This window comes from Peromyscus maniculatus, chromosome 7 (genome assembly GCF_049852395.1).
Source record: "Peromyscus maniculatus bairdii isolate BWxNUB_F1_BW_parent chromosome 7, HU_Pman_BW_mat_3.1, whole genome shotgun sequence".
Lineage (NCBI taxonomy): Eukaryota > Metazoa > Chordata > Mammalia > Rodentia > Cricetidae > Peromyscus > Peromyscus maniculatus.
In genome coordinates, this window is record NC_134858.1 from 15112592 (window position 1) to 15126426 (window position 13835).

The 13835-nt window shown below is 38.2% G+C and overlaps 1 protein-coding gene across 1 annotated transcript; it reads right to left on the bottom strand.

Annotated features, from left to right (window-relative positions):
- Positions 1 to 11923: 11923 nt before the first annotated feature.
- Positions 11924 to 13622, bottom strand: LOC102907993 (olfactory receptor 1M1). Its single transcript, XM_006992692.3, has one exon. The coding sequence runs from the start codon at positions 13620 to 13622 to the stop codon at positions 12681 to 12683; it is 942 nt and encodes a 313-aa protein (XP_006992754.1). The 3' UTR covers positions 11924 to 12680.
- Between the last annotated feature and the right edge of the window lie 213 nt (positions 13623 to 13835).

Consider the following 13835-nt stretch of genomic DNA (forward strand, 5'->3'; position numbering starts at 1 on the left):
GAAAGGATCCATGTGGTTGTTTTCTGTGCTCTGGACTGCAGTAGGCATGGTGCTTTAAGTTCTGTCCTGACTTCTCTACAGTGATGGGATATAACCTAGAACCAGAGAGCCAAGTAAACACTTTCTTTCCTAACAGGCTTTTAGTGGGAAAATACCCATTCAACAAAGACAAAGCCACTAAGGGCACACAAGGGGTATAAAGCATGCTGTATAACTGAACTTGGGGACAATGTCCTCTAAATGTGTATATGCTTACAATAAATCTGCTTCCTGACTTTCCACCTTGGTCATTTTCTACAGAATTGAAATGCTTAATATTGTCAACTTGACAGAATTTTAGAATCACCTATGAATAGGCTTCCAGGAAGACCTGTGAGAGATTATCTGGACTAGATTAACTGAGGTTGGAAAACCCGAATAAAAATGAGAAAATGTACTAAGTACAATCACTCACTGCTTTCAGCTTCCTTACTGTGGATGCAAGGTGACCAGCTTCCTCAAGCTCTTACTGTGGTGGCAAATGTGAGCCAAAATAAACTTTTTCCCCTTAAGCTGACTTTGTTTGTGCATTTATCACAGCAACAGGAGTAACTAACCCACATTCCAGACGCATACATAGTAATATAGACATGCCTCAGCTTCTGCTTTGAAGACTTCTGACTCAGCTGTCTGGCATTGCAGTTACAGGGTATGCGTCCTTACTCTTTCAGGACATCATCTCAATCTGATTTCCTTAGTACTTGAGCCATCTACAGGTTTTCTTCCACACATCTCATTTCAGTCCTTTAGGATACATGGTGGAAACATGTATTTTGTGCACAAGCTCCCTGACTCTGGTCGCTTGGTACCAAGTTCTTAGGAAAAGCAGAAAAAAGAAAGCCTGTCAGCTTCTTAGTAAAAGGTCAATATTTTTGGTTAATATTAATATTGTAGCTTGTTTTGCTTTTCTGAGACAGGTTCTCCTGTAACCCAGGTTGGAGTTGGGCTTACTATGTAGTAGAGAAGGACAGCCCTGAAATTCTGTTCTTCTGCTTTTACTTCTTGAGTCTTGGGAGTATAAGTGTGTGCCACCACGTGGAGCTGTAAAACCGTTTTCAAATTTTTATTTGTTTATTATTGTGTGTTAATATGTTTTGGGGGGAGGGATGCACACATGCTATAGTTATGCTAGAGGAACACTTTTGGGAAGCAATTATCTATCTACCTTGTTGAAGCAGGGTAGCTCTGATTTCTGCTATGCTTTGTAAATATCTGATATTTCATTTGATTCACCTGTGTCTGCATTCCATCTTGCTCAAGTAGTGCTGGGGTTATAACTGTGTGCTTTTGTATCTGAATATTTATTTATTTATTTATTGGTTTTTCAAGACAGGGTATCTCTGTGTAACAATCCTAATTATCCTGAAACTTACTTTGTAGACCTCAAAGAGATCTACCTGCCTCTGTCTCCCAAGGGCTGGGATTAAATGAATTTGCCACCATTGTCCAGCATACCTGGATTTTTTAAAATTATTTTATTTTATTTTCTTATTTTACATATCAACTACTGTTGCCTCTCCTTCTCTTCTTCCCCCCACATTACTTCCCCCCATCTCAGGCCCATTCACTCCTCACAGGGGTAAGGCCTCCCTTGGGTCAACATCAGATGACACACCAATCTGGGGCAGGACTAAGCCCCTCCCCGCTGCATCAAGACATCTCACCATAAGGAATGGGCTCTAAAAAGCCAGTTTGTACCTGGATTTTTAAAAGTGGATTCTGGGGGATTAAACTAAGTTTCCCAAGCCTTTTCTGAAAGGGGTTTTATCTACTGAGCCATATTGAAAACCCATTTTACTTTAAAACAAAGTGTTTATTTTTATTTTTAATTATGTGTGTGTCTGCATTAACCACTATCCACTTCAAAAAGAATCTTCTTTGACCAAGGTTGAGAGAAATGCAAACCTTATGCATTTAGAGTGCAGAATAGAACTTAATAAAGAGAGTCACATGTTAAACAATGACATTACAATCAAAGATGTGCTGCATATGTGACAGTGGTGCCATAAGATCATAATGCAACCAAAAATTTTCTATAACCTAGTGACACCATTGCTGGTGTAACTTCAGAGGGCAATGTATCACTCACAAGTAAACCCATTTCTTTCCAATTATTTAAAAATAAAGCAATACATAGTGTGTAAGGCTTTTCCTGGGGAGCACAGCACACACACATCTATTCCTCCTAGATAGGGAACTCACAGACCAAAGTAACTATTGCACCACAAATCAGATCCATTGAGACCATGAGTTTTTGTTGTGATTACTTACAGGAGCAGAGATGACTCCAAACAGCTGCATCACCAAAGCCCAGCTTAACATGAGTGACAAGTCATGAAAACAATATACTCAGAGCTCTCTGTATGACCTCTGGCAGCTAGACAGGTTGGAGAATCACCTCTTGATAGGTAGTTGGATTATTCTCCTCTTCCAGCAGCTGTTTATTCTTTCTACATCCTTGGGAAGGGATCCCTATGAATCCTGTAAGTTTCAGCTTTCCCAGCCATGTGAAGTTTGCTTAGTTCCCAAGTCTCCTGAGACCCCGACTCCTTCCTTGTGGGAATGTTTCAACTCAGAGTGAAACAATCCATGTGGGACAATTATCAGCAACCATGCTAATTAAGCCAACCAAGAATATAAGAATGCTTTAATAGTAGCCCAACCAAGAGTAGGCTAATATCTCCAAAATCTCTCTTGATGCCAGAGCTCAGGGGTACAGTGTTTTTAAAGACAAAACGCACAATTACATCAGTGTTAGGGAATTTACAACAGTGAGCTGGGGTGGAGAAACCTTGCAACATCCATCTTTTTTTTTTCAGAGCTTAGCAGTATTTTCCAGACACCATGATATAGTGGGTACCTGTTCCACCTAAGATCTTGAGGTACCAGCCCCTAGGGCATGGAATCGGGACTAGTTTAAGACCTGAGGGGCACGTATGCCTCACTTTCTTCTCTCACTCATGGGTTTGGATGATGTGGATCAGAACTCTATGATGATTTTTCTTATCCTGTTTAGTGAGTTTTTCTTCCCAATTTTTAATATGATAAACTCTATTCCCCTTAAGCAGACTCCCTTGGATTTCTTGTTATGTCTGGTGCCCAACATAGGGCACAAACTCACGACCCTGAAATTAAGAGTCTCATACTCTACTGACTAATTTAACATTATATATGCAAGATGCAATCTTAAAAGAATACAAGAAATGAAATTTGGCAGATGGATGTGTTTTATTTTGCAGAATTTAGAAAATTAAAATTTATACACCATAGCATTGATACATATTCAGGATTTCAATGGGAAACTCCTATGAGTTCTGAAAAGGCTGATTCTGTAATTACACACATATTAGAAGTTATGGCCATCATGGCAATACCTGTACAAATTAAGACTGACATTGCTTCAGCATATGTCTCGAGTAAAATTAAATAGTTTTGCCTACTACAATATAAAGCATATTACAGGTATACCACACAATCCCACAGGCCAAACAGTCATAGAAAGATCTAATCAAACTTTAAAGAATATGCTAAATAGAAAGATAACAATGATCCCTAGAAATAGATTACATAACGCTTTATTAACCTTGAATTTTCTCAATGCTGATGAGAAAGGAACGACAGCTGCAGAGAGACATTGGATAGAAGAAAAAACTCCTGAGCTAAATCAACCTGTTTACTTCCAAGATATGTTGACATTGGAATGGAAACCAGGATACATCCTATGTTGGGGAAGGGGTTTTGCTTTTGTTTCTGCAGGAGAAGAAAAGCTATGGATACCAGCAAAATTAATAAAAATGTGATTCAAGCAGAAGAAACCACTTGATGAGGAGAAGTGATAGCTCATCCAATGATGTGTCAATTCCACAAGTTGTAAGGAAAAATCAACAAACAAGGGTTGGGGCAGGGTTTTGTGTAGATGTAACCAACCGTCTTATTAAATAAGAAACACAGAAACAATGTAAAAGAGAAAGCCGAGAGGTCAGAGCTCAGAGCTAAAATCTCACCCTTCTGCCTGCGGTGTCCCAGCTTCCCGAAAAGAGAGCTATTTCCTGTCTGTTCGTCTATTTATAGTATTTTGTTCTGCCTTCTCATTGGTTGTAAACCCAAACACGTGACTGCCTCGTCACTGTCTGAATGTACAGCCCCCTAGGTCTTAAAGGCATATGTCTCCAATGCTGGCTGTATCCCTGAACACACAGAGATCTATGGGATTAAAGGCGTGTGCCACCACCGCCACACTCTTGCTATGGCTCTAATAGCTCTGACCCCCGGGCAACTTTATTTATTAACATACAATCAAAATCACATTTCAGTACAATTAGATTACCATCACATTTCCCCTTTTCTATTTTAATAAAAAGAAAAAAAAAGCCAAAGGTTATAACTAACAAAAGAAAAGCTATATACAAAAGTACAATAACTATATACAATATATACAAGTAATAAATACCTAAACAGGTATTTGACAAATCAGAAAAATAATTCCATTATCTATCCTATTTTGGTAAATCCAAGATGTATCTAATGCACTTTCTATCCTAATTAATTTTCAACTATAACTAACTAATCTTCAACCATAACTAACTAATCTTCAACTCCCTCAGAGACCCAAGAAGGGAATAATATTAGCTAACAAAAATAAAAACAGGAAGTGCATGCAAGCAACTTCCAAAATATTTGTGAGTTGACAGAAACAGCCAGCTGCCTGGGCAGTCACCTGAGGTTTCTCCGCAGTGTTGGGGCATCATCTTCAGCCTATAGGCTTAGTGTATCTGACAGACTCATTTGTGATGTAGGATGTACACAAGGTCAATAGTTCAACCTCACATTGGGTGAGAGCATTCCACGTACCAGAAACACCTGAATTCCACTAGTGTCCTGTCATGATTCAGGATTTTAAATTCTGGAAATTGTTGACAGTTTTTTAATTCAGCTGTTCATTCTTCTTGGCTGTGTATATATGGCTTCATCTCAGCATCCCCTTCTTCTCCACATCCCTCTATTAAATACCAGTCTACTATCGAGAGGTGTGAGCTTTCAGCTGCTGTTCCATTGCACAACAGAAGCCATCGGCCCTCTGCCTGTCAAGCTGCCTTCGAAGAAAAGGGCACTGTACCTTTTCCGGATTGCAAAAGCCACTTCAGGGATGGGGCCAAATTGTCCTGGCCTCAGAAGATGCCTTTTGATAAAGCCATAACCACACTTGTTTTGGCAAGAATCAGTAGTCCTTTGTTTCATGTCCTGTCTGTCCATTTTGTCCTGTTGATTTGAGGATACTTTGTTGTCCAGTGGCTAACTTTTGCCACAATGAAAGTTGACTCCATATGCAGTTTCTTCAATGCCCATATTTTCTCTGAAGTAGATTGGCACTTCCAGGAGCCGACATGTCTCAAAAAAGAAAAATTTTCTAAGTTATTAAAACATTTTAAATGCCATATTCTGTAGATCTCTGAAGGGTTTGAAGATGACCTGTCTAAAACATCTCTGCTCAATTTTTAAAACATATCTAATATGACTACAAGTTCTATTGTAATGTCTAACTACTATCTTTCATTTCTTTATATCCTAGTAGTTGGTAATAATAACATTCAAGGATCAGAAATTTGCATTACATTGTTAAATGAATGGTATGAATACAATTAGAAATATACATATAGCATTTTCTATCAATATCAATTTCAAATTTTTATACAATATAAAACAATCCAATCCAATGTAAAGTATTTAAAACTAGTAATTGTCTTTTTCATTTCTTTCTTTTTTTCTTTTTCTTTTTTTTTTTTAACAAGAACCTTAAATCTATTCTCCTTTGTGTAGCCTTTTTCCTAACCCTTGACAATAACTTGTAACCAATCCCCTAAATACTGAAAATTATCCCAGACCCCAAACCCATTAAAAAGACCAAAAAAACCACTCGCCCCACACCACCTCTTTGGGAATGTGGGCGTCGCATTCTTAAAATTGCTTCCTGTTGGGTAGGGGCGAAGTTTTCTTTATCCTGAAAGAAAAATTTTAGGTTAATTGTCAAATTCTAGGAAAGGTAACTATATCCTTCATTATCCAGCCTGTGTATAATGCCAAAGTTCAGGGTTTATCTCAAGTCCTTATTCAAGTAGTCTTTGAGACTGGATCATCTCAGCTAGTCATCTCAAAATTGCTCTGAGCACCTTGTAGTTCAAAGCTGATCTGTGGATGATATTTGTCAGCTTAATGATATTATTATTGTCCAAGTGGAATTGTTGTTGTTGTGGGGCCCCATCTTCTTTCTGGAGACTTCAGTTGATGTTAGGCCTGGCCGTGATTTCCTGCAGAAAACTGATAAGAGACTCGAACACAAAAACATATATATGGAGCTAGCCTTTTTTCTAGAATTAGTTAGTACTCTATATGACCATTCATATCTTAACAAAGTTTAAAATGTATATATATATTAATCTTATAAATTTTGATATAAAATTTATACTTTAAGAAAAGTTTAAAGAATCAGAATAGAATCAAAAGAGTTGAGATTAGTAATAGAATAGTCCCTTAATTAATTTTGCCTTTGTCCTGTACCATAGCAGAAGATGGCTCTTTTATTCAGGCATGATACAGGGACTTTGCATTTTCCTTTTAACAACATGCTTGAATTTAAAGAAGGAGAGAGCCATTCTCCAACTCCAAAGTCAGCTTTAAATTTTAATTGAACTGGGACTATTAGAAGACCAATAGTGTTAAATCTTTAGAGGAAAGCAGAAACAAACATTTAAGAAGACATAAAATTTTTTAGATAATATATACTCATACATCGTTTCATTCTGTTTCTTGGGATAGATGATTTGTCCCTTTTCTTCAGTTGTCTCATTTGTCCAGTGTTCTTCAATTCCTTAACCTTCATTCTCCTAAATTTCCCCAAGGTTTTGTTTTTTGTCTTTACGGAATAATAGAAATACCCATCTTCAAGAAATCAAAAGGCCTTGGACACCAAGATGTCTAAAGCAGAAGGGAAGAATCTGTTGGTACCAATATACTCTACAGGGTAATATCTCACTGCCTAACATCAATATCTCTTTAACTATAGAATAGTTGTGGTCCTGATTCAATTATAAATCAAGCTGGCTTTGGAGTTGGAATGTGACTCTTTCCTTCTATAAACCCAAGCATGTTGCTAAAAGAAAAAAAATTCTGTCTCATATCAGAAGAGCTAACTGGTGTGGGACAGAAGAAAACCAATAAAATAGGAACCATCGTTGTCAAGATTCTATTTCTCTCCATGCTTATTCTTGATTCCTTGGCATCCTTCTTCAAAGTCATGTCATTAAAAATTTAAACTTTCCGTTTGGATATTAATAATGTTCAAGTTTTCCACAGTAAAAAATAAATCTTTTCAATAATAATCTTTGAAGTCTCTGGAAGGAAGATGGGGTCCTACATCAATGACTACCCAGTCTATAATGATGTCATTGAACCAACAAACACCATTCAATGATCAGCTTTGGACTGCAAACTCTTCAGGACAGTTCCAAGATGAGATGGTTCATCATATTACACTTCTAGCCAGAACTTTAGACAAACCTTACCCATTCCTCTGAGACTTGCTGCAAACATTACAGATAGTCTTCATGAGACTTAACCATTGTTTTTGCTTTCTTACAGGATCCCACAGAGATACTGTTACCCGCTAGACAGTAGGAAGCAATTTAAGAAAAAGATGTCCCCTCTCCCAAAAGGTTTAGTTTTCTCAGGTTTATAAATAGTTGTCATCTGTTAAGGGTTGTTTATAAGTTGTTATAGGGTTAAGGGTGGAACAATAAAGTTTAGACTCAGGATTCTCTTTTTGAAACAGAAAAAAGGGGGATAGGATAGGATATTAAGGTAGATTATTGTATCTACTTGTAAACTAATTTAGCAAACTATCAGCCTTAGATAATTTGCACTGATATAGATTCTTCTATATTGATACAAATTTAAATAGAAATATGTATTTTTCTATTCCTATTTAAGATAATTTGTATGTTAATACAAATTCAAATCTATAATTGTCATATTGTACATATGTTCCTATCCTGTTTGAAATATTTTGTATATTGATACAGATGTATAATTATATTTATCATACTATATGTATATTCTTCCTCTGTTTAGAATATTTTATATATTGATACATAAAAAGGATATTATTTTTATATTGAGCTATACATTTCTACCTCTGATTAAGGCATTTTGTATATTGTCACAATTTTGAGGTCATTTCCTTATATAGTATTTGTTTATAGATTGTTTATTTATGTGAAGCCTTAGTCCTTAGGTTATTTGGATAGATAAGATTTATGATTAATAATTAATATGAATGCTTGTCATATTCATAATTATGTTAGTTAGGTTTTCCAGATTTGTAGAAATAATTGTCAGGTGGATAGGTAATCTTCAAATACTTCATAGACCTAGAGAGAATGGCATTTAGATGTTTTGATAAGTTAGAATTCTTTTGACATGAGACACAATTGCTCCTGGCAGCACCAATCTACTCCCAAGAGAATGTTGGGCATTGAAGACATTCTAAATGGCAGTTTGTCTTCTTCTTGGCAAAAAACAACCTCCTGGGCAAAGAACTGCCCTTGCCTTGGCTGCAGACAGTTTGCATGCTGTCCTTTTTGGATAGCAGGACACAAGGAAAAGTGACTGCTGAACCTTGCCAAGCCAGGGTAAGACAGTCTTTCAAAATTCCTGTTTCTGAAAAGGGTCTGTCAGATATTCTAGGCCTGTAGCTAAAATGGATGCCTCAATGGTGCTGAAAAATATTAGGTGACTGTCCAGGGTGCCATCTGTCTCTGTCAATTCTTGCAAGTTTTTGGAAGTTGCTTGTTTGCACTTCCTGTTTACTAAGGTAATATTATTTTCCTTTTCAGGTCTTTGATAAGGTTGAAGACTAGATAGTTACAGTTATAGTCCTCTCATATCTTAGCTAAGAGCATTTTAGGTACAAAAGTTAGATTCTTCAGGATAGGATAGCTATTGGAGTAATCTCTGTAACTTTCCATTTACCAGAAATGGTCTGGACATTTCTGGACAATGTGTTTCTTGTTTGATGTTGTTCTTGTTGGTTGTATTTCTATTTTTGTTTATGTTATTACCTTTCCCCTCTCCTGGATAATACTTGATAATTGTTCCTATTGCATATAGTTTTATTTTAGGTTAGAACTTTCTTATTTAAACAAAAAAGGGAGATGTAGTGCCTATTGTTCCATCTATGACCTTGAGGTACCAGCTCCTAGGTTGTGGCCTCAGGGCTAGCTTAAGACCTGAGGGGCACTTATGCCTAGCTCTCTTCTTTCCCTCATGGACTTGGACAGCATGGACTGGCTAAGGTGGCAGAAGCAGTGTGGGACTAGACATCAGCCTTCCAGGACTCTGCCATGATTTTGCCTATTCTGTTTAGTGAGTTGTTCTTCCCAATTTATATCATAATAAATTTCCCATACCCCTTAAACAGACTCCCTGGTCTTTCTTTCTTTCTTTCTTTCTTTCTTTCTTTCTTTCTTTCTTTCTTTCTTTCTTTCTTTCTTTCTTTCTTTCTCTCTCTCTCTCTCTCTCTCTCTCTCTCTCTCTCTCTCTCTCTCTCTTTCTCTCTCTCTCTTTCTTTCTCTCTCTCTCTTCTTTCTTTTTTGTTTTTTTTTCAAGACAGGGTTTCTCTGTGTAGCTTTGTGCCTTTCCTGGAACTCACTTTGGAGACCAGGCTGGCCTTGAACTCACAGAGATCTGCCTGCCTCTGCTTCCTGAGTGCTGGGATTAAAGGCGTGCGCCACCACCGCCTGGCTAACTGGATTTCTTGTTATACCATATGGCAATTATTTTTGATTTATGATTTCTCTAGTTATCGTAGTTTAATGTTTAAGATTGCACAAACATTAATTATTTTGATTAATACATCTGGCCTATGGTCAGGGTCAGGGACTGTTTTAAAAGTCTTGCCAAGGTGAATGTGACTATTAGAGGATGAAAGGCTGAGTGTTGTCTAGACAGACATAAAATAGAGTTAGGACAAGATGGAATCACCTTAGTCAATTCAAGAGAAAATTGTTTTACAACAATACATTGCACTCAATACAGAATCTTGGCAATCTTAATAAAGGTCCATGTTACTGATTTATATATTTATTCTACTTTTTATTGCTGTTTAACATTTCTTTATTGATATGTGCATGTGTATGATGATATATGTGTATGAATAATATATATATATATATATATTATTATATGAGTATGGGAACATGAATGCACAGTGAGCATGTAAAGGTCAGAGAATAACTTTGAATGTTGGTCCTCACCTTACACCTTGTTTGAGACAGGGTCCACTGTTAAATTGCTGAATATGCCAGGCTGGCCAGCCACTGAGCTTGTGGAGATTCTGCTGTCTCTACCTTCCATCTCACTGTAGGTGCATTGGAGTTACAGAGGTGTGAAATTTCATCTGGCTTCACCTGAGTTTTGGGGATCCAAATACTAGTCCTCATGCTGTGCAGCAAGAGCTTTATTCACCAAGCCATCCCCAGTCCTTATTTATATTTTAAAGTGTACTTCTATTTATTGTGGCATAAAAAGTTTATAATGTTTTATTGTGCCAGAAATAGCCTCAATCGTGTCTTACCTATCTCTCTCTGGGTCTTACAGCACTGGATATCCAGCCCAAGGCATGGTGGATAGTAATTAAGCATGCTACTCATTGAACTGTACCTCCAGCACCAACCACTCTAATTATATCAAGGCTCCATATTGATAAATTGACAAGGCATCAAATTGTCTTCTAAAATACCTATGCTTATACCCATAGACAAAAGCCGCTCCCACCTTTGATCAGAGAAGATACTTCATGGGGTTATTATTGTAAGCTGTCTTTGGTAGTTCAAATGTAATTGGCCCCCATAAGCTCATAAGGAGTGACACTACTAGGAAGTGTGGCCTTGTTGGAGAAAATGTGCCACTGTGGGGGCAGGCTTTGAGATCTATGCTTGAGCTATTGTGACACAGTTATTTAGCTCAGTGACACAAGTCACTTCTTGTTGCCTGCGTTCAAGATGTAGAATTCTCAGCTCGTTCTCCAGAACCATGTTTGTGTGCATGCTGGCGTATCCTGCCATGATGATGATGGACTAAATCTCCAAAACTGCAAGCCAGCCCATTTAAATGCTTTCCTTTATGAGAGTTTAAGTGGTCATGGTGTCTCTTTACAGCAATAGAAACCTTAAGACACTGTCCAAGATGCAAAAATCAGGAATGTTTGCATGCTTGGCAGTAAACAAGACATCCATACAGGCTCAGGGAACACTGGCAGAGGAGAGGTGGTGGGAAGAATATAAGACTTGAAGGACAAGGAGTAGGTCTAAGAACAACCATTCTCTGGACTGGATATAACTATTGCAATTATTAACTCTTTCTGAGTCTAGTTACATGTCTGGATGTACATATAAGACTGGCCTTATCAATAATAACCCAGTGAAGGGAGAGGGACTAATGAGGACCTATCTTTTGTGTCAGAACTATTGGTTCTTGATAGACTCTGAGAGAGAGAGAGAGAGAGAGAGAGAGAGAGAGAGAGAGAGAGAGAGAGAGAGAGAGAGAAACTGTTTTCAGTTATGTAGCCACTGCTGAACCCACCAGGCTCCAATAGATAACTCATAGTCATATTGATTTCTTGGTTATGAAACAAAATGGCTATACATGAATATATAAGAGAGAATGTGTAAGAGACACCTGTGCATAGGAACAGAGCTTCACAGGAGTGATAGGAAGGTGGGAGATGAGAATGGTTGGTATGTATTGTAGAAATGTATGAGACTATCTAAATATAAATTTAATAAAAGTATTGAGTTGAATTACACTAAGTTTATGCAAATAACACAATATTTCTACATTGCTAAAATCTTTAGATGATACATTTCTCAGGAGATACTATTGTATTATTGTTAAGCAATGCATGGTTGCATTTGCTACTTGCTAAAAGGATGTTGAAGTAGAGAATATCCGATCTGGAATGATAGTCTTATTTTTCTCTGAGGACAATGTGAAATATAATTAGAATTATTTACTGGTCTCCATATATGGGGAGACTTCGAGTTACCTTTTCTGTTTCTGTGAGAAAACACTCTGACCAAAAACAAGTTATTAGAGGAACTGGTCTAATTTAGTTTAAAGGTTACAGTCAATCTTTGAAGGACACCAGTGAAGAAACTCACAAAAACTTAAAGCAACACCCATGGGGGACAATGTTGGCCTGCTGAAAGCCTCATCTTTAGTGTTTAGCTGGCTTCGTTACACAGTACAGGATCAGGGGCCTATGGATGGAACCGTCCATAATGGGCTGGGCCTTCATACATCAAGGAGCTATTAAGTTAAGCCCTCACGATATACTCACAAACCAATTGAACCCAGGTAATTCTCCAATTGGAATTCCCTCTTCCCAGGTGATCCCAGGCTGTGCCAAATTGACAATAAAAACAACTAGAACGGGACAATAGTTAAAAGGCCACATAGAAATTGCCACTTGGATTTCTGTAACTCAGAATTTAAAGTGATTAATTTTTCTTCACATGCTATTCCAACTTTAGTTGAAGAACTCAGATCTTTAGATTCTGCTGCCTGGAAATTCCCTAGTGCTCTGATGATCAGGAGGATGTGCTGATTTTTCTGTTGATGAACTTCCTCAGGGCTCCCTTCAGGTCTCTGTTCCTCAGGCTGTATATAAAGGGGTTCAGCATGGGAGTGACTGCTGTGTACATTACCGCAGAAGCCTTTTCCTTCACAGCTGTGCGGACAGAGGAGGGACACAGATAGACCCCAATGGTGGTCCCGTAGAAAAGGACTACTACGGACAGGTGGGAGCTGCAGGTAGAAAAGGCTTTCTTTCTGCCACCCGCAGAGGGCACCTTCATGATGGCCACGATGATTCGCGCATAGGAGGCGAGGATGCAGACAAAAGGTGTGGCTATCACCATTCCTGCCACAATAAGCACAAAGATTTTGTTTACTGTTGTGTCTGTGCATGAAAGCCGTAGAAGTGGGGTGAGGTCACAGAAGTAGTGGGGGAGCTCATTGTTTCCACAGAATACCAGACGGGCCATGAGGAGGATGTGGGTGAGGGAGATGAAACAGGAATACACCCATGGGCCCCCGACCAGCAGCCCACAGAGGCGTGGGCTCATGATAGCAGAATAATGTAATGGGTGACAAATGGCCACAAACCGGTCATAAGCCATCACAGCTAATAAGACACTGTCCATGATGCCAAAAAAGTGAAAAAAGTACATCTGGGTCAGACAGCAAGGATAAGAGATAGACTTGCTCCTGGTTTGAATGTTCACCAGCATCTTAGGAACAGTGTTGGTGGCTAGACAGAAATCAACCAAGGAGAGATTGGCCAGGAAGAAATACATGGGAGTGTGGAGGTGAGAGTCAGCGCTGATGGCTAAGATGATCAACAAGTTCCCCACGACGGTGACCACATACATGCAGAGGAACAAAGCGAAGAGGACAGGCTCATGTTCTGGCTTTTCTGAAAGTCCCAGGAGGATGAATTCAGATGCACTGGTTTGGTTGTGTGGTTCCATGCGTTTAACTCTTTCGGAAGTATTAAAAGTAGAAGTTAAGGAATAGTATGAATATAGATTAGAAGGTAAGACAAGTTAACTTCCCAGTTCTTGTCTGAGCTAATTATAGTACTTTTTAGACTTTTGCTTAGTATTTAAATTACCTCAATCTCAAAGCTTAAATTCAGAATCCTCTGATTATTTCCATTGCACATAGATATTGAAAAAGTGGAT

Bases quoted from the DNA above. Each gene is read 5' to 3' on its own strand.
- LOC102907993 (XM_006992692.3), bottom strand. From the start codon at position 13,622: ATGGAACCACACAACCAAACCAGTGCATCTGAATTCATCCTCCTGGGA.